The sequence below is a fragment of the Leptinotarsa decemlineata genome, unplaced genomic scaffold (assembly GCF_025532065.1).
Source record: "Leptinotarsa decemlineata unplaced genomic scaffold, Ldec_3_MD MMD2_tig00003192_RagTag_RagTag, whole genome shotgun sequence".
In the NCBI taxonomy this organism is placed as follows: domain Eukaryota; kingdom Metazoa; phylum Arthropoda; class Insecta; order Coleoptera; family Chrysomelidae; genus Leptinotarsa; species Leptinotarsa decemlineata.
The window spans coordinates 2,287,144-2,312,923 of NW_027412582.1; the positions used below are offsets into that span (position 1 = coordinate 2,287,144).

The 25,780-nt window shown below is 36.1% G+C and overlaps 1 protein-coding gene across 5 annotated transcripts in view; it reads left to right on the top strand.

Moving 5' to 3' along the window:
* Window positions 1-16,695, top strand: part of E(bx) (nucleosome-remodeling factor subunit NURF301 E(bx)) — a 110,133-nt gene extending 93,438 nt beyond the window's left edge. For all 5 annotated transcript variants that reach the window (XM_074177693.1, XM_074177692.1, XM_074177689.1 and 2 more), the window contains 4 exons: window positions 4,191-4,636; window positions 7,325-7,520; window positions 11,085-11,169; window positions 15,958-16,695. In XM_074177693.1, the coding sequence (XP_074033794.1) occupies window positions 4,191-4,636; window positions 7,325-7,520; window positions 11,085-11,169; window positions 15,958-16,163 (933 nt within the window). In that variant the 3' untranslated portion in view covers window positions 16,164-16,695. The remainder of the gene's footprint in view (window positions 1-4,190; window positions 4,637-7,324; window positions 7,521-11,084; window positions 11,170-15,957) is intronic.
* The last annotated feature ends 9,085 nt before the right edge of the window (window positions 16,696-25,780 follow it).

A 25,780-nucleotide genomic window follows, 5' to 3' on the forward strand; every position in this document is an offset into this window, starting at 1 on the left:
TCACTTAATGGGGGTTTCACTCTTGATGTTGTTCCTTCAATTCATTGAATTTGAAATAAAAACAACACAACCATACTTACAAATAACTCATCATAATTTCTGACAATGTGTCGCACCTTGGGGGCCGCCTGCAAACAGCTGTCTTCCCATTTTCCCCCAATCCTTCTCTTTCAATATCCAGGCGATAAATCGTTTGTCAGCAATTCCAATTCCCATTGTAAAAAACCAACATTAGCTGAAGTACTGAAACAGCAGTCTCATCAATTATAATTGATGTTAATAAATATTACTTGAATATTAATAATAATAATAACAATTTATTTTCCCGAAAAACATACAATTTTTATAGCAGGTGAAAAATCAATAATAAAAAAAAAAACTAACAATAACATAAGTAAGTACGAACAGAGCACACAAAAAAAACTCGAAAAAAATATAAATATACATACATATACACACCTATACAGGGCTTTTCATGATGAGCGTTAATTAGCCGTTTCTGGCTAACTATTCAACTTATCAACGTGAAAATTCAACAGTATGCATAAGTCAATATGACCTACACGCCTAAAATATTTTAGGCGAAGCGGCGTTGTCGCTTCTACTATAAAGTAGCGGCTTCTTTGATTTTTCAAATGAAACACCCCGTATATAAATATCATATTATCATTCATTATTACTTTGTCAACAAATTCATATGCTATTTCCCTATACCTATCTATTACCGTTTAGAAGATATAAATTAATTTCGATATTTTTTTTACCAAACATGAACTTTTATAAATGCTGATAATCTTGAACTCTCTTGCACTAAAACGATCAAATTTGAAATGGAGTGGAGTGATACTATGAGGATCTTCACTCCGAGTCATATTTTCATTTGCCTCTTACAGGGTCTTCAAAAAATACAGATACTTTGATCTCATGAAGAAATGAGTGGAACTTAATTTTTTCAAATGGGACAACCTGTATATTTCAACATTTTTGAGCTCTACATCCAATTTTAGATTAACTTTGTTCAGATAATACTATTTCTATTTTGAACCGTTTTCGAGATAAACTGTTTCAAACGGAAATTGACATGGTTTCCTTGTTCATCACTCATTTTTGTAAAACAGATTTCGTTTGATGTTTCTCAGTTCGTCACAGATAATACAATGAAAAGATAATTATTAAAATACTCCTCAACCATTTAATGAAACTTCTCTTCAAACAATAGTTTTATTAACGCTGAAACTCGAACTGAAAATAATAAACCCATAAATTAATGAGTTAATTTAATCGTCAGTGTATTTCAGAATATGTTCAAACACATCTCCATCTCTACATAAACAAACATGTAATCTCTTCAAAAGATTGTCATGTGTAGCGCTTCTGATCAAGTCTGGAGTCAAACTATTGAAAGCAGTTGTAACTCTCGATTTCATATCTTCCATTGTCGTTATTGGAGTAGAGTAAACCATATTTTTAATGAAACCACACACGAAATAATCTAATGGATTGCCATCTGGTGTTCTAGGAGGCCAACGAAAAGGTCCATTATTACCAATCCATCTGTCTTCGAAGATTTCAGTTAAAGCTTCGCTGACTGAATGAGAATTATGGGGTGGAGCACCATCCATTTGGTACCATACACGTTCTCTTCCTGGTCTATTATTTAAAATAATTTGAATTCCATTCCTCAGTAAATCTTCATATTTTGATGCATTCAAATTATCATCATAAAACTCGATATAAAAAATTGATTCATTCTTTGTGGCACAAAATACATTGAACTGCCATCTTTCTTGAAAACCTCTTTGGCGGACAACATGGGGATTTTCTGGCGCCCAATAATGACTGTTGTGTCTATTGAAAACTCCATTTTTTGAGAACTTGGTCTCATCTGTCCATATGATATTGTCAAGGAAATGTTCATCCTCTTGAGTCTTGACAAGTAACCATTCAAAGAATTCCACTCTACGAGGTAAATCAGTCTCTTTCAAATGTTGGACACAGTAGAACTTATAGGGATGCCATTTATGCTTATTAAGAATTCGACAAATTGTCACGTAGGGTATACCTATCTCCCTTTCAGCCTCGTGCAGAGAAGCTTTTGGAAATGCATGAAAGTATCCCAAAACTGTTATACCATTGTCATCATCATCCACTTTAGTCTTCTCACGAATGATTTTTGGACGGAAGGTTCCATTCAACCTACAGTTTTTTAGTAGTCGATTTATCTCATTATTATTCGGCTTCGGAAGTTGTGGATATCTTTCATGAAATACTCGGCATGTTCTACTTGCAATTCTATTGCACTCACCATAAATTATTAATAAATTCAAGAAATCTTCGTTACTGTAACCTAATCTTGACATTATTCTATTATAATTGGTAGCTATCACAATCAGTCAAAACCACCAACGAAAGTCTGACGTTAAATAATTGGTTTATTCATTTTTCCAAAGACAATATTAAAAAATATTAATGTGTACTGTTGTACGTTAGAGACCAATACCTCAATGTATACAAATTGTAACTTTTTCTAAAGTAGGTACATACCAATTTCGAATTGACTGATCTGAGACAGTTAAAAAACTGGATCAAAAAGAAATATTAGTAAATATAAACAAAAAATGTTGAATATCCAAAATAAGTGATGAATTCAAAAAAACGAGCAAGAAAACCACGTCAGTTTCCGTTTGAAACAGTTTATCTCGAAAACGGTTCAAAATAGAAATAGTATTATCAGAACAAAGTTAATCTAAAATTGGATGTAAAACTCAAAAATGTTGAAATATACAGGGTGTTCCATTTGAAAAAATTGAGTGCCACTAATTTTTTCATGAGATCAAAGTATCTGCATTTTTTGAAGACCCTGTATGAGGCAAATGAAAATATGACTCGAAGTGAAGATCCTCATAGTATCACTACACTCCATTTCAAATTTGATCGTTTTAGTGCAAGATAGTTCAAGATTATCAATCAGCATTTATAAAAGTTCATGTTTGGTAAAAAAAATATCGAAATTAATTTATATCTTCTAAACGGTAATAGATAGGTATAGGGAAATAGTATATGAATTTGTTGACAAAGTGATAATGAATCGTAATATGATATTATATACGGGGTGTTTCATTTAAAAAACAAAGAAGTCGCTACTTTATAGTAGAAGCGACAACGCCGCTTCGTCTAAAATATTTTAGGCGTGTAGGTCATATTGAATTATGCATACTGTGGAATGTTCAGGTTGATCCGTTGAATAGTTAGCCAGGAACGGCTAATTAACGCTCATCAAGAAAAGCCCTGTATAGTATTTCCAATACCAATTGGAACAGCAGAGAGAAGGAATTCTCGCCTCGACATAGGCGTCGGCATATTATTTTTCAGTGGTAGTTTTTCAGTTACTTATTCTTACAATCATAGCAATTGATCACCCCATGAAAAAGTTATCTCAATTGAATTTTTCCACCATGGGTGATTATGAAAAACTTCGAAATTTAAGGTAGTTGATTTCCGAGTCGAAAACTCTAAAATACAATGAAAACACAAATAATCAGACCGAATTCTCGTCAAACATATATTTACAAAATATATGGACTTTGTTTGTTAAATGATGATTATCCTAATTGATTTTTCGGTAATTAACTAGTGGAACCACTACCTGCAAATTAATTTGTCAACAATAGATTAAAAAGCGAACAAATTAATTTGCAGGTAGTGGTTCCACTAGTTAATTACCGAAAAATCAGTTAGGATAATCATCATTTAACAAAGTCCACATCGGACCAAAAAACTTTAGGTATATAAACAGCTAACCCATGTCTTTAGATTCAGTATCAATTTGATTCTCCTGAAGATGCTAACCTTGTTAACGAAACGCGCGTCGAGTGCAAAAATATCATTTGGTGTTAGGGTAATTGATCCCTAGAAAAAGTTTTCAAAAATCGGTTTGCAAAACCACTCACTACCTCACCTAACCCCACGAACACACGGCACTGATAAAGAAATATTGTGAAACGGACAAAAAATTAGTATTCAGTCAGTCCAGCTAGCCGAGCCTTTATTCCTCAACTACATTTGATAGCACGTTTACTAACTATCTGGGCGACTAGGGGCCACAGGCAAGAGATGTTTATGACTGTACTCTTATTTTTATTGCCGTTCCAATTGGGAATGGATAGACTATAAATGTTATTTTTTTCCAGAGAGAAGTGGCCGAAGAGTTGGCAGCTAGAACGAAAATCGAAAGAACCAAGCAGGAAGAGGTCCGAACGGGCAGCAGCAAAAGGAAATCGGCTGCTACAGCGACTACCGCAGCCATTGCGCCGCCCACACCTAAGACCACAGTGACGCGTCACCAGAGGAAAGGGCAAAAGCAGCCTGCGCAAGGCATCTCTCCGCCCACGGCTTCCGGCCCGAAAGGCGCCGGTCTCAAGCGGGAAAAAGTGTATTGCATATGCAGGACTCCTTACGATGAAACCAAGTTTTACGTCGGGTGTGATTTGTGTAATAACTGGTTCCACGGCGATTGCGTCAACATTACGGAGGAGAGCAGTAAAACGTTGACCGAGTTCATTTGTACGGAGTGCAAGCAAGCGAGGGATACTCATAAGTTGTACTGTTTGTGTCAGCAGCCCTACGATGATTCTCAGTAAGTGTGATTTATTTGTTTAATAATGATGATGATAATTCTGAAGAAATGCAAAGAATAAAGACTCTCAAAGTCGTCTCCACAATTTAATTGTCGCCATCAGATGTTAGAGCGGTAAAATCATCGATCAGTACACGTTTCGAACCTATACAGGTTCATCATCAGCTAATATTTAATAGGACAACGTAACAATAGTTAATACAATGCAGTATAAAATACTTACATGGGAGAAGAAAATATTTTATTTTATAACGGAGAAAAGAAAGTTAATTCATACTACTAACATTACCGTGTTAGGAATCACACGTTAAAAGGTAAGACCTCGTTAGTCCTTGGCTCGCACAAGTTTCTCAACTACTTCTGATTGTTGTCGTTCGTATGGGGGCGACAGATGACAGATTTTAAACAGATTTAATAAAATACATAGTCACCATGACATTAATAATGAAAAAAAAAATTTATTCAGTAGAAAAAAAGGAGAAATTTATAACATCATATTTGTCAGTAATTGAACTATTTTTTTTTATTCATATCTCTTTATTTAGTTGAAAAACGAATTCATTGTCACATTATAAATAAAATAATATCAATATGAAAAAATACAAACATTCTGATTAAAAATACAAATGTATAAATAAAAAGTTACATAAGGAAGTCATACATAGGAATATACTGTAACGAATTGAAGAATTAACTGTCTTAAACAAATTTATTTTTAACAATATTTCACTTTCACAACTAATTTATATACAACACTTAGCAACTAACGCTCAATTTATCTTCACAGTTAGATTTCTTTCTTTAAACGCACGATTCACTTTCTAAGTACAGACTACTGCTCGGGACGGAGAGCGGCCTTTTTATATCGTCAACGAACGCTCCGGATATCTCTCGGGATTTCAGCACTGGCCTAGATTATTCGCGGTGGCTTATCGAGTGCATTCCCGATGAGTCATGCGTTTGCTCGCTGAGATATCGGTCAGGGCCGGCTTCAGATTCATTACATTGCCCCCTTCTTAAAGACGTTTCGCCCCGAAATGTCATCCTTGGCGTGTGTTGATACCTGCAGGACTCCCCATATCTGCACTGTGAAGTTCGATGGAAGTAACACTCCACAGTCTTTATGCTCGGTCGTGGAAGATGGTTACCCCACACCTGACACCAATTGTAACGAATTAATGAATTAACTGTCTTACACAAATTTATTTTCAACAATATTTCACAACTAATTTATATACAACACTTAGCAACTAACGCTTAATTTATCTTCACAGTTAGATTTCTTTCTTTAAACGCACAATTCACTTTCTAAGTACAGACTACTGATCCAGATCTCTCTAGGGGTTTCGGCACTGGCCTAGATTATTCGCGGTGGTTTATCGAGTGCATTTCCGAGTCATGCGTTTGCTCGCTGAGATATCGGTCAGGGCCGGCTTCAGATTCATTACATTGCCCCCTTCTTAAAGACGTTTCGCCCCGAAATGTCATCCTTGGCGTGTGTTGATACCTGCAGGACTTCCCATATCTGCACTGTAAAGTTCGATGGAAGTAACACTCCAGTCTTTATGCTCGGTCGTGGAAGATGGTTACCCCACACCTGACACCAATTGTAACGAATTAATGAATTAACTGTCTTAAACAAATTTATTTTCAACAATATTTCACTTTCACAACTAATTTATGTACAACACTTAGCAACTAATGCTTAATTTATATTCACAGTTCGAATTCTGTATTCAAACGCACGATTCACTTTATAGATACAGACTCCCTCTCGGGACGGGAGGCCGGCTTTATATATCGGCAACGATCACTGCAGATCTCTCTAGTCTTTTCGGCACTCATCTATAATTTTCGCGGTGGTTCGTCGATTGCATTCCTTTCGCGGTGAGTCGTAGGTTTGCTGGCTGAGATATCGGTCAGGGCCGGCTTCAGATTCGTTACAATACTATATTTTCATTAAGAAATCCTTCAATCGTCTTTTGAATATATTTATCGAACCACTATCTTTAATTTCTTGTGGGAGGTTATTAAAACAATCTAGTCCTTTATAAAATAAAGAATTACGTGTACTATTTTTTTAAATATTTTTCAACTTCTATATTGTTTCTGTTTCTGGTATTATGCCCATGTATTTCAGCCACATAAGTTAATTTATTCTGTAGATATACAGGTGAATATAAAATTTTGATTTTAAAAATAAAAATTAGTGTTTGGTACGCGAAGAGTTTCTTCACCAGTAGCCATTGAAGGGTTTGCAACATATTTGCTATGGGTTTTATCCTCAAACATTGTAAGATTAATTGCGTAGCAAGATTTGTAGTATCTAACAAATTATTTCTACACAACATGGAATAAGCTTTGAGATCTTTTTGAACTAATTTAGCATCTTCCCAGCAAGTAATTGCTCGATAAAATTTGAGATCATCCGCAAATATAAGACATTCTGAATATTTGAAAACAAACTCTATGTCCGATACAAACAAGTTGAAAGCAGTGGGCCCATGTGGGATCCCTGCGGTACCTCTGATGGAACCTGAATGGGCGTAGATGTTGTATCTCCATATTTCACAGACAGAGTTCTACCAGTTGAAAACTATTGATTATTTAACATCTTCTCATATCACAAAATCTCAGCATACCATATAAAAGTGTCTGGTATAAATTTCATCTTCACTTTCGTTTTAGGTTTTATATATGCTGCGATCGATGCCAGGACTGGTTCCACGGAAGGTGCGTTGGAATTTTGCAGTCAGAAGCAGACAACATCGATGAATACATATGCCCACGATGTCAAAGGAATAATTCCGTAAACTTTGCCAACATGAAAGACTTGTCGCACAAGGACTTTGAGGGTCTGCGTAAATTGATAAAACAATTACAGGTAAGTCCGGTTTTTGTTAGTCATTTCTGTGAATGAGAATATTTTTGTTTAAATTTATTCTATGATACTTTCATGTTTCATTTCAACAATTCATGTCTTTGCAAAAAAATTAAACCCAAACATAAAAAGAAACCATGGTATACCAAAGAACTACGCGAATTACACAATACTGTCTGTGAAATGTCTACTGATAATGGCACTATCAAAAATAGATGTATGAGTTTGAAAAACATATACAAAAATCTAAAAATGAGTACAAAACATACCTACAATAATAACAGGTGAGCTAACAGCACAAATATGATGAAGGAAAGCTGGAAAATAGTTGGAGAAATGAAGCAGGGAAGTAGGAAAGAAAGTATGACCGTTCCTGATACTATAAACTATAAAGGACAGAAAATATCAGGTATATCATGTATAGTGAATGCTTTTAATGAGTACTTTGTAGATGTTCCATGCGATAAGCCAAACTATAACAATATCAAACTCCCTCCTCGTGAGTTAAAATATTTTTTCTTCATCCCAGTTACAACCACTGAAGTTGAATCAATATTAAAAAGATTATCTCTGAAGCCATGTCCTGGCATTGATGAAATATGTGGAAGAGTACTAAGTGCAGCTGCCCACGTTCTATGTGAGCCCTTAAGTTATCTCATCAATGAGTCCTTCATATGTGGGGAATATCTCAACATACTGAAGCGGTCGAAATCAATACCCATATATAAAAACAAAGGAGAGAAAAATGATTTAAAAAACTATAGAAATATCAGTCTACAAAGTCAGCTTGCTAAAGTCTTTGACATATGTTGCAACAGGTTGATTAATTTTCTTGAATCAAATAATATACTACTGAAATTTCAGCATGGATTTAGAAGAAATAAATCTATTTGAATTGAAAGGGTTATATTTTTAAATGGATGAGAGAATCTTCCAAAGAAAGGAAGGAAGTAATCAATTTGAAAATAAGTAATTCTATACATGGATGTGTAGATCATGCAAAGAAGTACATTTCAGACACAAACTGAAAGAAAGTCCTCCTGAAACAGCTACTTTCATATAAACATTGAATTACACGAAAGAAAAAAAAAAAGAAAAAAAAAATTCTTTCGAAACAAATACTTCTATATGAACACTGAATTATACAGAAGATACTTTTCTCTATTTAGTTTGTATATCAAACATTTGTTGAGGAATAAGAATCAGATATCATTCACATGAGTTCTACTTTAAATGAATGGTAACAAATTGCACTTACATAGAACACTGCCATCCTCACTGGTATACACCGATGTTTCGCCTTAAGACACTTGCCCTAAGGCTCTTCAGTACCAAACTGTATAACATTATAGAAAATACACACACTTCATTCATGAATTACGATTTTTAATGTCACGGAATAAGCTGGATCTGCTTATGTCATCGATGACATCGTAATGACATTCATTCACCTATTTGATTTAATCCCAGCCGTGAGGAATCTTATTTGAATTGAAAGGGTTATATTTTTAGGAGTGTTTAATTTTTGGGAAAGAAAGTTTTTGACTTTCTTCTACTCCATCTGATACAAAAAAATGGATGAGAGAATCTTCCAAAGAAAGGAAGGAAGTAATCAATTTGAAAATAAGTAACGCTATACATGGATGTGTAGATCATGCAAAGAAGTAACTTTCAGACACAAACTGAAAGAAAGTATAATTCAGTGTTCATATAGAAGTATTTGTTTCGAAAGAATTTTTTTTTCTTTCGTGTAATTCAATGTTTATATGAAACTAGCTGTTTCAGGAGGACTTTCTTTCAGTTTGTGTCTGAAAGTTACTTCTTTGCATGATCTACACATCCATGTATAGAGTTACTTATTTTCAAATTGATTAATCCTTCCTTTCTTTGGAAGATTCTCTCATCCATTTTTTTGTATCAGATGGAGTAGTAGAAAGCCAAAAAAATAAATCTATCACTACTATCTACTATCACAAATTAAACAAGACATTCTTTGCTTTAAGGCAAATGAAATCATGCATGGACACAGCAGGTCTACTAGAAATCTATTTTGCTATGGCATATTCACATATATCCCTCAATATCATAGCATGGGGTTGCAGTAATGAATTCATCAGAGTATTCGTAGCACAAAAGCGCATTGTTAGACTAATTTTCAGCATTGAACACCGAGACAGCTGTAAACCAGTATTCGTTAGGGAAAAATTATTACCGGCTCCCTCCATATACATTCTTAAATGTATAGGATTTGCTAGATCTAACATCCATGAACTAGAAACAAACGCAACGGTGCACAGTTACAACACACGTCATGGTGATGTTTTGCGTATTCCAAGTCATAAGTCAACGAAATATAAAAAGTCCCCTTTGTATAATGCCATAAATCTGTATAATAAATTACCAGAGCAGATCAAACAAATTACCTCTGATAAAGTGTTTCATGGTAGAGTAAAGCAATTGCTGCTGCAAAAATGTTACTATAGTTGTGATGAATTCCTGGAAGATGATTTCTGTTGAGCAATGATTTTACTTATTTTTTTTCCTCTTACTATTATTTAGTGTTATCTTCGGCGCCATATTTTTACTAAGGAATTTATATACGTGTCTTGTCTATATATGTGTATGTATGTGTGTATGTTTATATATGTGGGTGTGTGTATGTGTGTATATATGTGTATGTGTGTATATATGCATATATGTATATACACATATATGATAAATGAAATACCTACCTATTTTATTCGTATCACACTGTTATTATGTTCTATATATATATATATATATATATATATATATATATATATATATATATATATATATATATATATTCAGCATATATATATATATATATATATATATATATATATATATATATATATATATATATATATATATATATATATATATATATATATATATATATAGAACAATGATGCATTCATTATACAAAAAAAAAATACTGAGAAATATGATGGGAGTTTTGCCTCTGACATCATGTAAAGAATTGTTTAAAAGGTCTGGAATCTCAACCCTGCCTTGTCTCTATATATTCAAACTTATCATAGATTTTAAACAACAAAATATCCCTAAGAATACAAATAATCACCACCATGAAACAATACATAAGAACAAAATATATCAACCATTTCCAAGAATGACTCTTGGACAAAAATCACATAGATATCAACAAATAGAATGTTATAATAAATATTTGGAATTATGTTCTGGCCAAAATAACTTGAATAAATTTAAAAGTGAACTATATGAATTTCTTGTTGATCAGGCATTTTATTCCCTGGAAGAATATTTTTCAATATGATAATTTTAATGCGAATCTTATACATTTGATGAATGAATTCTTCTTAATCTTTGTTTTATTATATAATTACTTTAATATTAAGATTTGAAACTAGTATGTAAATCCATATTTGACTAGTCTGATAAGCATTTTATGTGTTCAACTGCAAAGATCTGTAGATTGCTTTAATGGTGAATAAAGATACTACTACTACTATTTCCTCAAACGCTATTGGGTTTTTTACATCTCCATTGTGTTTTTTTTTTCAGGTTCATAAAAGCGCCTGGCCCTTCATGGAACCGGTCGATCCAACAGAAGCACCTGATTATTATAAAGTTATAAAAGAACCAATGGGTGAGTTTCGTTTTAACATCAGAAAACTTGTGTTTTTCGAAACCTTCAAAACTTTATTCGTGGAAAGAAATTATTTTTATAAAAAATAAACAATGCTGAATCAATAGAGAATCTGCTGAATCTGCAAACTGAGAAGTGTATCTCGGAAAGTTACTGCGTAATATAAACCAGTGAAGAGTCTAATTAGTCAGTTACTTGTTGACGTTTCAGAAAACAATCTTTTTCCTTTTCCATAACCAAAACATCACTTGAAAACTCTCATCTCAAATTGTGAATAGCTTTCTTTTTTTGACATATGTTGAAAGAAGGAAATGTCAATGTCATATGTGATAGTTTACATGAATACATACATTATGCAGGATGTTTTTTTTTTTTGAGAATTCAGTTCAAATTCATATTTCCGTTTTCAACCTGTCGCAATGGCAACCAGCTAAGATCTATTTCCACAGAGCTATTTGAAATACACTTGTTACTTGCTAAAAAAAATGTATCACTCTGTTCAAAAAATGAGGTGAATTTATATCTTTCTCAAAAGCAATTTATTCATTCATCAATTTCTATTTTGTTTCCTTCAAAGTACTTCCTCTCAGATATAATACACATTTCCCAGCACTTTTTGGTGTGTCCTTGAGCTCTGTCAGAGATTCTGTTTTCATCTTCTCAACCGTCCTTTCATGGGTCCCTTCAATCTTGGGAACAGGTAAAAGTCGCAGGGGGTCAAGTTTGGTGAATACGGTGGCTGGGGCATGATTACGGTGTTGATTTTGTCCGACAAATTACGAATGAGCAGGTGTATATTCTTGACGCAGAAGCCATGCGTTGATTTTTTCACAATACCGGACGTTTTCTTCTAAATGCTTCTCGTAAGGGGCTCATAACTTCAAGATAATACTCATCGCCTTCTACATCTGATGATTCGGGCAATTTTTCCAAAGTTTCATAAGGCTTATTTTCTTCCACAAAATTGTTTGGCAGTATTTTGTCCTCGGTTTTTGACGAGCTAGGACCAGGTCTGAGTTGAGTATGACATTTGGATATTTGATTTATTTATAATTTCAATGATTTGTTCCACCTCGAATATTACGGAAGATACGGGGGTGTTTCCATGAGAAGTGAGACGAATTCGGATTTTTCAGGACTGAAATTTTGTCAGGAAAAAAGTGGAATCGTAGTAAGTTGGTAGTCCTGATCACGAATCTGAAGTAATTTTGAGCCTATTTTACCCCCTATTTGCCCCTATTTTACCGTAAAAATGGGGTGTTCCATCGCTAGTGGCGGACAGTGTATATCACTTTGGCCAACCCCATTCAGGTGGTAGGTGCATTTTGAGCATTGTTACGATTAGTTGTGAATAGTTGAACGATAATTATTAAATTAGGGCAACTCTATTTGTGAAACACCCGATATATAGTTCCAACCGACTCGATAAGTTTTTTTTGAAAGAAAAAAAAGGAACGTTTTTTTCTTTCGTCCGTCCGCTCTAGGGCATTGGTGAGTGAAACTGAATGATAACGTTCGGAAGATTTGATTTCAGGCAAATTCTGGTTTTCGAATATAAAATTACGTCTTTTGACGGATATAAACCTGCCGTGCCTTGTTGCGATATTGTGATTGGGTAATTCTGCTGTGGAGCGATCTTGCAATATCCTTATTATCGATTGGGATGAATTTTATCGAATGAATTATTTCTTCCGGACCGTTTAAAAACATCTCCGGCAATGTTAGGGCAGTCGAGCATTGGGAGATGTTTTTCTCTGATATGGTAAATCGAAATTTCGCCCGGACGGTGCTATCTTTGAGAACACGTCGAAGTGGATGGGGTCAGACCTTTTTGAACTTTATTGCCTTGTACGTAGCGACTAAACCACAAATTTTCCGAAGTCATGTGGATGGTGGTGTTCCTATTTCGACCGTGTGGACGTGGAATTATGAGCTTTTCACGAATTTGCGGGCCATAGGAATTTACACATCACTAGCAGCTAGATAAGTACCGATTAGAAGTTTTATTAATGGTGTTGTTTTGCGGGATTCTGACATTATTGTTTACGAAAGCAATGAACCTCGCTGAAAAGGTGTTTCCGAATAGTTTTGTCTTCGCATTTGTATAAGCGTTTAGTTTGTAGTATAAGTGAAGAATAAATCCGTTGAACAGGCGTACTTTGGGGAAGCAACATTCAACGTTTTTATTCTTGTTCCTTTGTCGTATTCCACCTTATTGTTTTCGCGTATCTGGATTGTTTAGTAGTTTCATTTCAGGTTTAGGCTAGTCGGTGCACAAGAAACTACTTGGCGCCCTTGTTATCAATTTTTTTTTGTACATATTTATACTTATCTGTCTGATTTAACCCACGGCCCTTACGAGCAAGCACATTACTTGCCGTACACAAAAAAGGACAGAAGTGTTATTCCTAATGTTTTAAAAATAAATGTTTGATAATTTTTTTTATTATTGAATTTAATGTAATAGAAATTGGCGCCCAACGTGGGGCGCCATTACATTAAATTTAATAGTAATAGAAATTGGCGCCCAACGTGGGGCGCCATTACATTGAATTCAATAATAAAAAAAAATATCTATCAAAGACATTTATTTTTAAAACATTAGGAATAACACTTCTGTCCTTTTTTTGTGTACGGCAAGTAATGTGCTTGCTCGTAAGGGCCGTGGGTTAAATCAGACAGATAAGTATGAAAATGTACAAAAAAAAATGATAACAAGGGCGCCAAGTAGTTTCTTGTGCACCGACTAGCCTAAAACTGAAATGAACCTACGGTAAATTTTCGTTATGTGGACACCCGGCGATTTTGAAAAAATGTTTGAATGTACTTACGTATTTTGATGCGTAGATTACGAATCCGAAAGAAAAAAGCGGCGCTCTCCCTTATTTAAAAAGTTACGGCCCTTCAAAGTTCAGAAAAGGGCAACTTTTCAACCTTCTTTTTCACTAAATAAACTATTTAAAAACACAAGCATTTATTCACTAGGTCACCTTTACACCTTATTCCTCCTTCTTTAACACTTTTCACTTCAATAATCAACATTTTTCTTATAAAGAACTTAATTTAAAAACGAATGTTTCTCCGGGTGACATTATTCTATTTTTAGGTTATTTACTAGTGACATTTCAGAAAAAAGCGGTTGGTATTTGCCGTCGCCTACTATTTCAAATTCGTAATACACCACCAAAAACCAATTTACGATCTAAAGAATGAAGGTAAAAAACATTTGAATTACTTCAGGAATATGGACTGCATCAGTCGTACCAACCATATCATTAACCTTAAAAACGTAAAATACACACAAATATGTAACCAAAAAGCAGCTCCGTACATTTTTTAACATTTTTATAAGAAAAATGTTGATTATTGAAATGAAAAGTGTTAAAGAAGGAGGAATAAGGTGTAAAGGTGACCTAGTGAATAAATGCTCGTGTTTTTAAATAGTTTATTTAGTGAAAAAGAAGGCTGAAAAGTTGCCCTTTTCTGAACTTTGAAGGGCCGTAACTTTTCAAATAAGGGAGAGCGCCGCTTTTTTCTTTCGGATTCGTAATCTACGCATCAAAATACGTAAGTACAATCAAAAATTTTTTCAAAATCGCCGGGTGTCCACATAACGAAAATTTACCGTTGCTTCCCCAAAATATGCCTGTTCAACGGATTTATTCTTCACTTATACTACAAACTAAACGCTTATACAAATGCGAAGACAAAACTATTCGGAAACACCTTTTCAGCGAGGTTCATTGCTTTCGTAAACAATAATGTCAGAATCCCGCAAAACAACACCATTAATAAAACTTCTAATCGGTACTTATCTAGCTGCTAGTGATGTGTAAATTCCTATGGCCCGCAAATTCGTGAAAAGCTCTTAATTCCACGTCCACACGGTCGAAATAGGAACACCACCATCCATATGACTTTGGAAAATTTGTGGTTTAGTCGCTACGTACAAGGCAATAAAGTTCAAAAAGGTCTGACCCCATCCACTTCGACGTGTTCTCAAAGATAGCACCGTCCGGGCGAAATTTCTATTTACCATATCAGAGAAAAACATCTCCCAATGCTCGACTGCCCTAACATTGCCGGAGATGTTTTTAAACGGTCCGGAAGAAATAATTCATTCGATAAAATTCATCCCAATCGATAATAAGGATATTGCAAGGTCGCTCCACAGCAGAATTACCCAATCACAATATCACAACAAGGCACGGCAGGTTTATATCCGTCAAAAGACGTAATTTTATATTCGAAAACCAGAATTTGTCTGAAATCAAATCTTCCGAACGTTATCATTCAGTTTCACTCACCAATGCCCTAGAGCGGACGGACGAAAGAAAAAAACGTTCCTTTTTTTTCTTTCAAAAAAAACTTATCGAGTCGGCTGGAACTATATATCGGGTGTTTCACAAATAGAGTTGCCCTAATTTAATAATTAGCGTTCAACTATTTACAACTAATCGTAACAGCATTTCCATCAGTCCTGAGAGTTTCATCGTTCTACCTCGAATATTACGGAAGATACGGGGGTGTTTCCATAAAAAGTGAGACACACTGTATTTTATTTTCAAGTTTCAGTTCTGATTTGTCTTTTTTTTGTATGCTCTGTTCGTACTTAGTTATATTATAGTTTTTTTTTCCTGCTATAAACATTGTATGTTTCTTGGGAAATACATTATTATTATTGTTTTTGTAAGATAACATTTTTCAGTTTTTTACATGTCTTACAAGTGAAATATGAAACTCGATAATCATAATATGAAGTCTCATGATTTTTCTCTTCATTTTCAGATTTGCAAATGATTGAAGGGAAAATCAACGATCAGAGGTACAAGAAGCTTAGTGAATTCATCGGAGACATGACAAAAATTTTCGACAACTGTAGATACTACAATCCGAAGGAATCTCCATTTTATAAATGTGCGGAGTCTTTGGAAGCTTACTTTGTAAATAAAATCAAATGCTTACGAGATAAATTGTTCGAAACTAATAAGTGAAAAAGTCTTTAGATGGTTTCTTGAATAAATCCTGAGATTTTTGCTGGAGAGCAGACTTTGGGCAGGTCCGAAACGATCTCAGCTTTATTTAATCTCGGTCTATTTAGTTTAAGTGACCTGTTTCAAGTTTAAATATTGTACATACCTGAATTGATTTGTGAATACGTGTACGGAGAAAAGTTTTATTTTGTAATTATTTTCATATCACTTTAGTTATTATTTATTATTGCAAAGTATTTAATTATGGAGTTTTAAAAATGTTTCTAGCTTGTATAATTTATTGATAATAAATTGTTTAAGTTTTAAATATTGAATTTCAGTCATGTTCATGATATATTGTGTAATTTTAAATATATTTGAATATAAACTAAAACAGTCTTAGGGATAGTGCCATTGTAGATATTAAATATCCAAGTGGATTATTACAGAAATTTTGTCTTTTACGTTTGCACATATTTCAGATTTTTATATTTAGTCGGTTGGTATGCCGGCTGTGTTTTATCGAGAATAAAACATTTACATGATGTTTTCATTATCTATTTTTTTTATTACCTCTCGTCAAAGCCTTCATTAATGCATCTCCTTTTATGGAACTTCTGTCTAAGGGCACCACTAATTATGATCCAGGGCTCAGTCGATTCGGAATGACCTCTAGCGACCTTTTGAAAAGTTTCAAGAGGGGCTCGAAAAATTTGCAAAAGTTATTGTAATGAATCTGAAGCCGGCCCTGACCGATATCTCAGCGAGCAAACGCATGACTCATCGGGAATGCACTCGAAAAGCCTCCGCAAATAATCTAGGCCAGTGCCGAAATCCCGAGAGATATCCGGAGCGTTCGTTGACGATATAAAAAGGCCGCTCTCCGTCCCGAGCAGTAGCCTGTACTTAGAAAGTGAATCGTGCGTTTAAAGAAAGAAATCTAACTTTGAAGATAAATTAAGCGTCAGGTGTGGGGTAACCATCTTCCACGACCGAGCATAAAGACTGTGGAGTGTTACTTCCATCGAACTTCACAGTGCAGATATGGGGAGTCCTGCAGGTATCAACACACGCCAAGGATGACATTTCGGGGCGAAACGTCTTTAAGAAGGGGACAATGTAATGAATCTGAAGCCGGCCCTGACTGATATCTCAGCGAGCAAACGCATGACTCATCGGGAATGCACTCGAAAAGCCTCCGCGAATAATCTAGGCGAGTGCCGAAATCCCGAGAGATATCCGGAGCGTTCGTTGACGATATAAAAAGGCCGCTCTCCGTCCCGAGCAGTAGCCTGTACTTAGAAAGTGAATCGTGCGTTTAAAGAAAGAAATCTAACTGTGAAGATAAATTAAGCGTTAGTTGCTAAGTGTTGTATATAAATTAGTTGTGAAATATTGTTGAAAATAAATTTGTGTAAGACAGTTAATTCATTAATTCGTTACAATTGGTGTCAGGTGTGGGGTAACCATCTTCCACGACCGAGCATAAAGACTGTGGAGTGTAACTTCCATCGAACTTCACAGTGCAGATATGGGGAGTCCTGCAGGTATCAACACACGCCAAGGATGACATTTCGGGGCGAAACATCTTTAAGAAAGGGGCAATGTAATGAATCTGAAGCCGGCCCTGACTGATATCTCAGCGAGCAAACGCATGACTCATCGGGAATGCACTCGAAAAGCCTCCGCGAATAATCTAGGCCAGTGCCGAAATCCCTAGAGATCCGGAGCGTTCGTTGACGATATAAAAAGGCCGCTCTCCGTCCCGAGCAGTAGTCTGTACTTAGAAAGTGAATCGTGCGTTTAAAGAAAGAAATCTAACTTTGAAGATAAATTAAGCGTTAGTTGCTAAGCGTTGTTTATAAATTAATTGTGAAAGTGAAATATTGTTAAAAATAAATTTGTTTAAGACAGTTAATTCATTAATTCGTTACAATTGGTGTCAGGTGTGGGGTAACCATCTTCCACGACCGAGCATAAAGACTGTGGAGTGTTACTTCCATCGAACTTCACAGTGCAGATATGGGGAGTCCTGCAGGTATCAACACACGCCAAGGATGACATTTCGGGGCGAAACGTCTTTAAGAAGGGGGCAATGTAATGAATCTGAAGCCGGCCCTGACTGATATCTCAGCGAGCAAACGCATGACTCATCGGGAATTCACTTGATAAGCCTCCGCGAATAATCTAGGCCAGTGCCGAAATCCTTAGAGATCCGGAGCGTTCGTTGACGATATAAAAAGGCCGCTCTCCGTCCCGAGCAGTAGTCTGTACTTAGAAAGTGAATCGTGCGTTTAAAGAAAGAAATCTAACTTTGAAGATAAATTAAGTGTTAGTTGCTAAGGGTTGTTTATAAATTAATTGTGAAAGTGAAATATTGTTAAAAATCAATTTGTTTAAGACAGTTAATTCATTAATTCGTTACAATTGGTGTCAGGTGTGGGGTAACCATCTTTCACGACCGAGCATAAAGACTGTGGAGTGTTACTTCCATCGAACTTCACAGTGCAGGTATGGGGAGTCCTGCAGGTATCAACACACGCCAAGGATGACATTTCGGGGCGAAACATCTTTAAGAAGGGGGCAATGTAATGAATCTGAAGCCGGCCCTGACTGATATCTCAGCGAGCAAACGCATAACTCATCGGGAATGCACTCGAAAAGCCTCTGCGAATAATCTAGGCCAGTGCCGAAATCCCGAGAGATATCCGGAGCGTTCGTTGACGATATCAAAAGGCCGCTCTCCGTCCCGAGCAGTAGTCTGTACTTAGAAAGTGAATCGTGCATTTAAAGAAAGAAATCTAACTTTGAAGATAAATTAAGCGTTAGTTGCTAAGCGTTGTTTATAAATTAATTGTGAAAGTGAAATATTGTTAAAAATAAATTTGTTTAAGACAGTTAATTCATTAATTCGTTACAATTGGTGTCAGGTGTGGGGTAACCATCTTCCACGACCGAGCATAAAGACTGTGGAGTGTTACTTCCATCGAACTTCACAGTGCAGATATGGGGAGTCCTGCAGGTATCAACACACGCCAAGGATGACATTTCGGGGCGAAACGTCTTTAAGAAGGGGGCAATGTAATGAATCTGAAGCCGGCCCTGACTGATATCTCAGCGAGCAAACGCATGACTCATCGGGAATTCACTTGATAAGCCTCCGCGAATAATCTAGGCCAGTGCCGAAATCCCTAGAGATCCGGAGCGTTCGTTGACGATATAAAAAGGCCGCTCTCCGTCCCGAGCAGTAGTCTGTACTTAGAAAGTGAATCGTGCGTTTAAAGAAAGAAATCTAACTTTGAAGATAAATTAAGTGTTAGTTGCTAAGGGTTGTTTATAAATTAATTGTGAAAGTGAAATATTGTTAAAAATCAATTTGTTTAAGACAGTTAATTCATTAATTCGTTACAATTGGTGTCAGGTGTGGGGTAACCATCTTCCACGACCGAGCATAAAGACTGTGGAGTGTTACTTCCATCGAACTTCACAGTGCAGGTATGGGGAGTCCTGCAGGTATCAACACACGCCAAGGATGACATTTCGGGGCGAAACATCTTTAAGAAGGGGGCAATGTAATGAATCTGAAGCCGGCCCTGACTGATATCTCAGCGAGCAAACGCATAACTCATCGGGAATGCACTCGAAAAGCCTCTGCGAATAATCTAGGCCAGTGCCGAAATCCCGAGAGATATCCGGAGCGTTCGTTGACAATCTAAAAAGGCCGCTCTCCATCTTCCGGAACTCTATCTTCAATGTTTGAATTGAAGGTGTTATATTTTTAGGAGTGTTTAATTTTTGGGTAAGTTTTAGGCTTTCTACTACTCCATCTTGATACAAAAAAAAGTGGGAATCTTCCACTGAAAGGAAGGAACTCTATACATGGATGTGTAGATCATGCAAAGAAGTAAATTTCAGACACAAACTGGAAGAAAGCCCATCTGAAACAGCTACTTCCTTTCTTTGGAAGATTCCCACTTTTTTTGTATCAAGATGGAGGTGTAGAAAGCCAAAAACTTTCTTTCCCAAAAATGAATCACTCCTAAAAATATAACCCCTTCAATTCAAATAAGATTCCTCTTGGCTGGGATTGAATCAAATAGGTGAATGAATGTCATTACGATATAGTAGATCAAGCTTATTCCGTGACAATAAACATCGTAATTCGTGAATGAATTGTGTGTATTTTCTATGTTATCCAATTTGGTACTGAGGAGCCTTGGGGCAAGTATCTTAAGGCGAAACATCGATGTATACCAGTGAGGATGACAGTGTTCCATGTAAGTGCAATTTGTTACCATTCGTTTAAAGTAGAGCTCCTGTGAATGATATCTGATTTTATTCCACAACGAATGTTTAAAATACAAACTGAGTAGAGAAAACTATCTTCTGAATAATTCAGTGTTCATATAAAAGTATTTGTTTCGAAAGAATTTTTTTCTTTCATGTAATTCAATGTTTATATGTTAAATTTTGATCAATAAATAGAGGCCCTACACTATAGTCTCCCAATATTCCTGCCCAAACGTTAATTTTTTCTATACATTGGGTATGTGTTTTCCGGAAAACGTTAGGGTTGGTGTCACTCCAATAACATTTCCGTTTAAAAAAAATATACATTCGTCATTAAAACAAATATTAGAGATAGGTAGGATGCCTTGCAATTGTTTCCGTCATGATTTCGCAGAATTCTGTTCTTCGATTAGGGTCATCTTCAGTTAATTGGTGTACCATCTAAATTTTGTATGGATGATACCTATATATTCTTCTTCAAAAGTCTCCACATAGTAGAAGGAGACACCTCACAAACATTCGCGACGGAATAAGGATTTACTACCATCTCACCAATTATTTGCATTTGCTGTTCTCCCGGAATGGATGGATGACCTGTGGTCTTTTTGTTGTGTACACTACCGGTAGTTTTGAATTTGGATACAAGTTCCCTCAAATATATATTTTCTATAGGTAGGACGATTCGGAAAACGTTCATTGAAAATCCTTTCGGTCTCGTGAAAGTTACGCGTCGCACTGTAAATAAAAATCGCTTCAATATTTTCTTCCAATGGACGAGAATTGACCATTTTAGAGGTTGTTGACATGGTACCTTTCTACTAGTAAAACCGAAAAATAAATGAGAATATTCTAACTCAGGGGTCTCCGAACTTTGAAGCCTTCGGGCCATAATGATTTTTTCAGTTTGTTCCAAAGGCCAATTTCTGCCCTTAACTATATTTCTAGACTAGGATAGTCGCAAAGTGCGTGACCTAAGCAAACTTACGCTGTTCTTGCATTTCAATTATTATTGTGTATTGTGACACTTAACGGCATCTAGTGGCGAGTAGTGGTACTATGTACTATCTTTTTCAGCTACCCGCTAGGTGGCATTAGGCGTAATTAAATATTTGGAAATACCGAGTTGGTTCGAGAAAGTTCTGGTTCTAGCTAGTGTATTCCGATCACCTCGAGATGGCAGTAATAATTGCATATAAAAAGGCTAGCGGGGCAACTGCGAGTTTGCTGCGTAGGAAAGGCGAAGGAAGCAAAACTGTCTATTGTGAAATAAAGTAAGACCCGTCAATAAAAGTATTTTGATTTGACTTATTGTTTTTATGTGTGATTTGTTAGTATGGAAAAGAAGCGAAAAATCGACAGTGAATGCAGAACGTTCCAAGAAAAATGGAACTTTCAGTATTTTGTGATTGAGTCCAGTAATAAGGCGCTATGTTTAATCTGTAATGAAACCATAGCTGTTCTCAAAGACTATAACATTAAATGATACTATGAATCGAAACATCTTCAAATTTACTCCAAGTATACAGGAAGTCTGTGGAAAGAAAAATTTGAAGCTTTGAAACGCGGACTCAAATCGCGGCAATCTTTGTTTACCAAAGCGAATACTGAACAAGAGTCTGCAACTCGCGCCAGCTTTCGTGTGGCTCTTGAAATCGGAAAACGTGGCAAACCATTCACCGATGGAGAAATGATAAAAGAATGCTTGATTGCAGTAGCCGAAGAAATATGCCCCGAAAAGGTAAATTTATTCAAAAGTGTCAGTTTGTCAGCAGACACCGTGGCTCGGAGGGTGCAAGACATCGCAGAAAATATATCATCTCAACTGACTGACAAAAATGGACATCATGAGTGGTTTTCTCTAGCATTGGACGAGTCAACGGATGTGTCAGATACTGCTCAGGTGTTGATTTTTATTCGCGGAGTAGATAAAAGCTATGAAGTGTATGAAGAACTTGATATTGATAATATTCACGGCACGACAACTGGGGCAGATATTTTTAAGGGAGTTGAAAATGCCATTAATAAAAAGAACCTTCGATGAAGAAATTTGAAATCTATAACAACTGATGGAGGCAAAAATATGTATGGTAAAAATAAAGGAATGGTTGCACTTGTGTCAAAGGCTGTAGAAAATGATGGTGGTTCAAAACCATTAGTCTTACATTGTATCATTCATCAACGGTCCTTGTGCGGAAAATGTTTGGATATGTCTGAAGTTCTAAAACCAGTCATATCAGTTGTTAACTTCATCAGATCCACTGGGCTGAATCACCGACAATTCCACGACTTTATTCAACAGATTGGAAAAAATGATTTACCATATCATATTGCCGTACGCTGGCTTAGTTGCGGAAAAGTCCTTAAGCGCTTTTGAACTTCGAGCAGAGATCGAATTTTTTTTTAAATGAGAAGCAGCGCCCTTTTGCCGATTTTGAAAATAGTGAATGGATGTGGAAGTTAGCCTTCTATGTCGATTTGACAAATCATATGAACCAACTGAATTTGAAATTGCAAGGAGAAAATCAGCTTCTCCCTGATTTATACACCAATATCAAATCCTTCAGGCAGAAAATAATACTATTTCAATCGCATTTACGTAAAAAATGTTTCACACATTTTGAAACATGTGAAATATTCAACCACCCTACAGAGACTGAATTTCCCGTCAATTTTGCAATCGAAACTTTGAGTGCTTTGAAGATAAATTTTGATACTCGTTGTTCAGATTTTGATGTCATTGCGAATGAAATTGAGCTTTTTCAAAATCCTTTTGATTCTGACATTGAAACCCTGGCTCCGAAAGTCCAAATGGAAATTATTGATTTACGGTGCAGTGATATGCTTAAGAACAAATATCAAAATTCATGTTTGTTGGAATTTTATAAGAGTCTTCCACTGGAACAATTTGATAATTTGCATAAATTTGCTCGTGGGTTGTTTTCTGTTTTTGGTACTACTTACTTGTGTGAGAAAACGTTTTCCAAGATGAAGTACACAAAGAATGTTTACAGATCTCAATTAACCGATGAGCATTTTATAGTTATATATGTATCAAGGGAATTAGGAGGGCCTTAATTACCGATGGCAAAGTTTGCGTCCCGAGGGCCTCTGGCCTGAGGGACAGCAATTGCCTGAGGTTATTAAGGCTCATTAATTCCCGTGGTACATAGATAATTTTATTTCTGACCGATTTCAATAAAATTTTGTTCATTTTTGAAACGGAAAAATGTACCAATTCATTACCTTCCCGGTATATTTGAATCAGGTACCGTTGATTATAGTAGAGTTTTCTTGTTGCTAGGTTGTTGCTATGTTAAATTTCACTAGTTCGGACTTCCATTGTCTATTATATAAAATGATTTGAAATCCCTGAAACAAGTAAAAAAGAATAATTAAAAAAGAATAGTTGAAAATAACAATTATATTAAGCAACAATAAACCTGAAATGAAATGATAGTAAAATAACCTACAAGTAAAAATATAATAATTGAATAAATAAAAATTAAAGGAATGCAAAAAGAAAATAATAAAAAAAATAAAAAAGTGTAGAGATTCCAAGTCACGTTAGTTCACAACGTTTCGATTGTTGGTATCTACAATCGTCTTCGGGTGATGACTGGACTGATTCCTCCGAGAGATGACTATTTTATAGGTCGTTGAAATACTTTCACTTTCTCTACTTTCCATTTTCCGCTTCACTGATTCCGTGAGAGATGACCGATTTGGCGGGAGTTGGTCATTTCTCGTTTGATGATGGGTTTCCATATGTTTCGTATATCTACGCTGGCCTGGCTGAATACGTTGTTGGACAACATGTATGCGGCTTCCTTAAATTTTCTCCTGAACCAATGTTCCTCTCTGTGCAAGATCTCAGCTTGGGACCACTCGATGTTGTGTTGATGGGTCCAAACATGGTCTGCTACCAGATTGTACCAGATTTTGAAAAAACACCAAGTCTATTTTTCGGACAAGGAAAGATCATGCCTAACACCGCACCACAGTAAGCCCCCTCACTTGTATGGTCTACCCAAAATCCACAAGAAAGACGTTCCGCTTAGACCGATCATCAGCTCCAGAGATTCGGCTACTCAAAACTTGTCTAGATTTTTACTTCCCTTAATACAACCATTACAAGGGAAAACATCGTCTTTTGTGAAGAATTCAAGACATTTTGTCGAACTACTAGGGTCAATTGAAGTCACACAGGAAGATCAACTAATTAGTTTCGACGTGGAAAGCCTTTACACCAACGTTCCGGTCGAAGAAGCACTCCAAATCATACAGAGAAAGCTATCCGAAGACGGGAACCTGAAAGAGAGAACGAATCTACCTATAGAAGTAATTATGGAATTACTAGGATGCTGTGTACGAAACTGTTATTTCCAACTGAAGGACGAATTCTTTACACAAGATGAGGGACTGCCAATGGGATCGCCACTTTCACCAGTCATAGCCAACATATATATGGAGTGGTTTGAAACTCTGGCCATTGAAGAAGCCCACAAGAAACCTCGAGTCTGGTTGAGATATGTTGACGACATCTTCATAATATGGAACCATGGGAATACTGAACTAGACGCCTTTCTGAAACACATCAACAGCGTGAGACCTTCCATCACTTTCACAATGGAGAAGGAAATCCACAATGAATTGCCATTCTTAGACGTTTTGGTGAAGAGGACCGACACTAAGTGGGAAACATCTGTATACCGAAAACCCACTCATACGGGACAGTATCTGAACCACGAATCCAACCACCATCAATCGACAAAAAGAGGAATCATCAATACTCTATTAGACCGTGCTTTTGGGCTTTGTAATACAAAGGAAGGTCTCGAGAAGGAACTAGACATCATCAAAAGTGATCTTCAGCGGAATGGATACTCCAAAGCGATGGTAGAAAAGACTTTGGCCAAAAGACAGCAGGAGCCTCGCAAGGAAGAGAAGCCATCACAACCAGTGCTTGCACTTCCCTACATCAGAGGATTATCGGAGAGGATAAGAAGAATTGGTTCCAAGTACAACATTAGAACCTGTTTTAGATCCGGTAACACTATCCGTAGCAGCCTCACGAAAACCAGGCCCCCAAACGCGGACTGCGATTCCAAGAATTGCATTTACCGGATACCCTGTGAGTGCGGAAAATCCTATATTGGTGAAACTAAGAGGCCATTGAATATTCGCATTGCCGAGCACAAGAAGCACACACAGCGAGGAGAAACCAGCAAATCAGGAATAGCAGACCATGTTTGGACCCATCAACACAACATCGAGTGGTCCCAAGCTGAGATCTTGCACAGAGAGGAACATTGGTTCAGGAGAAAATTTAAGGAAGCCGCATACATGTT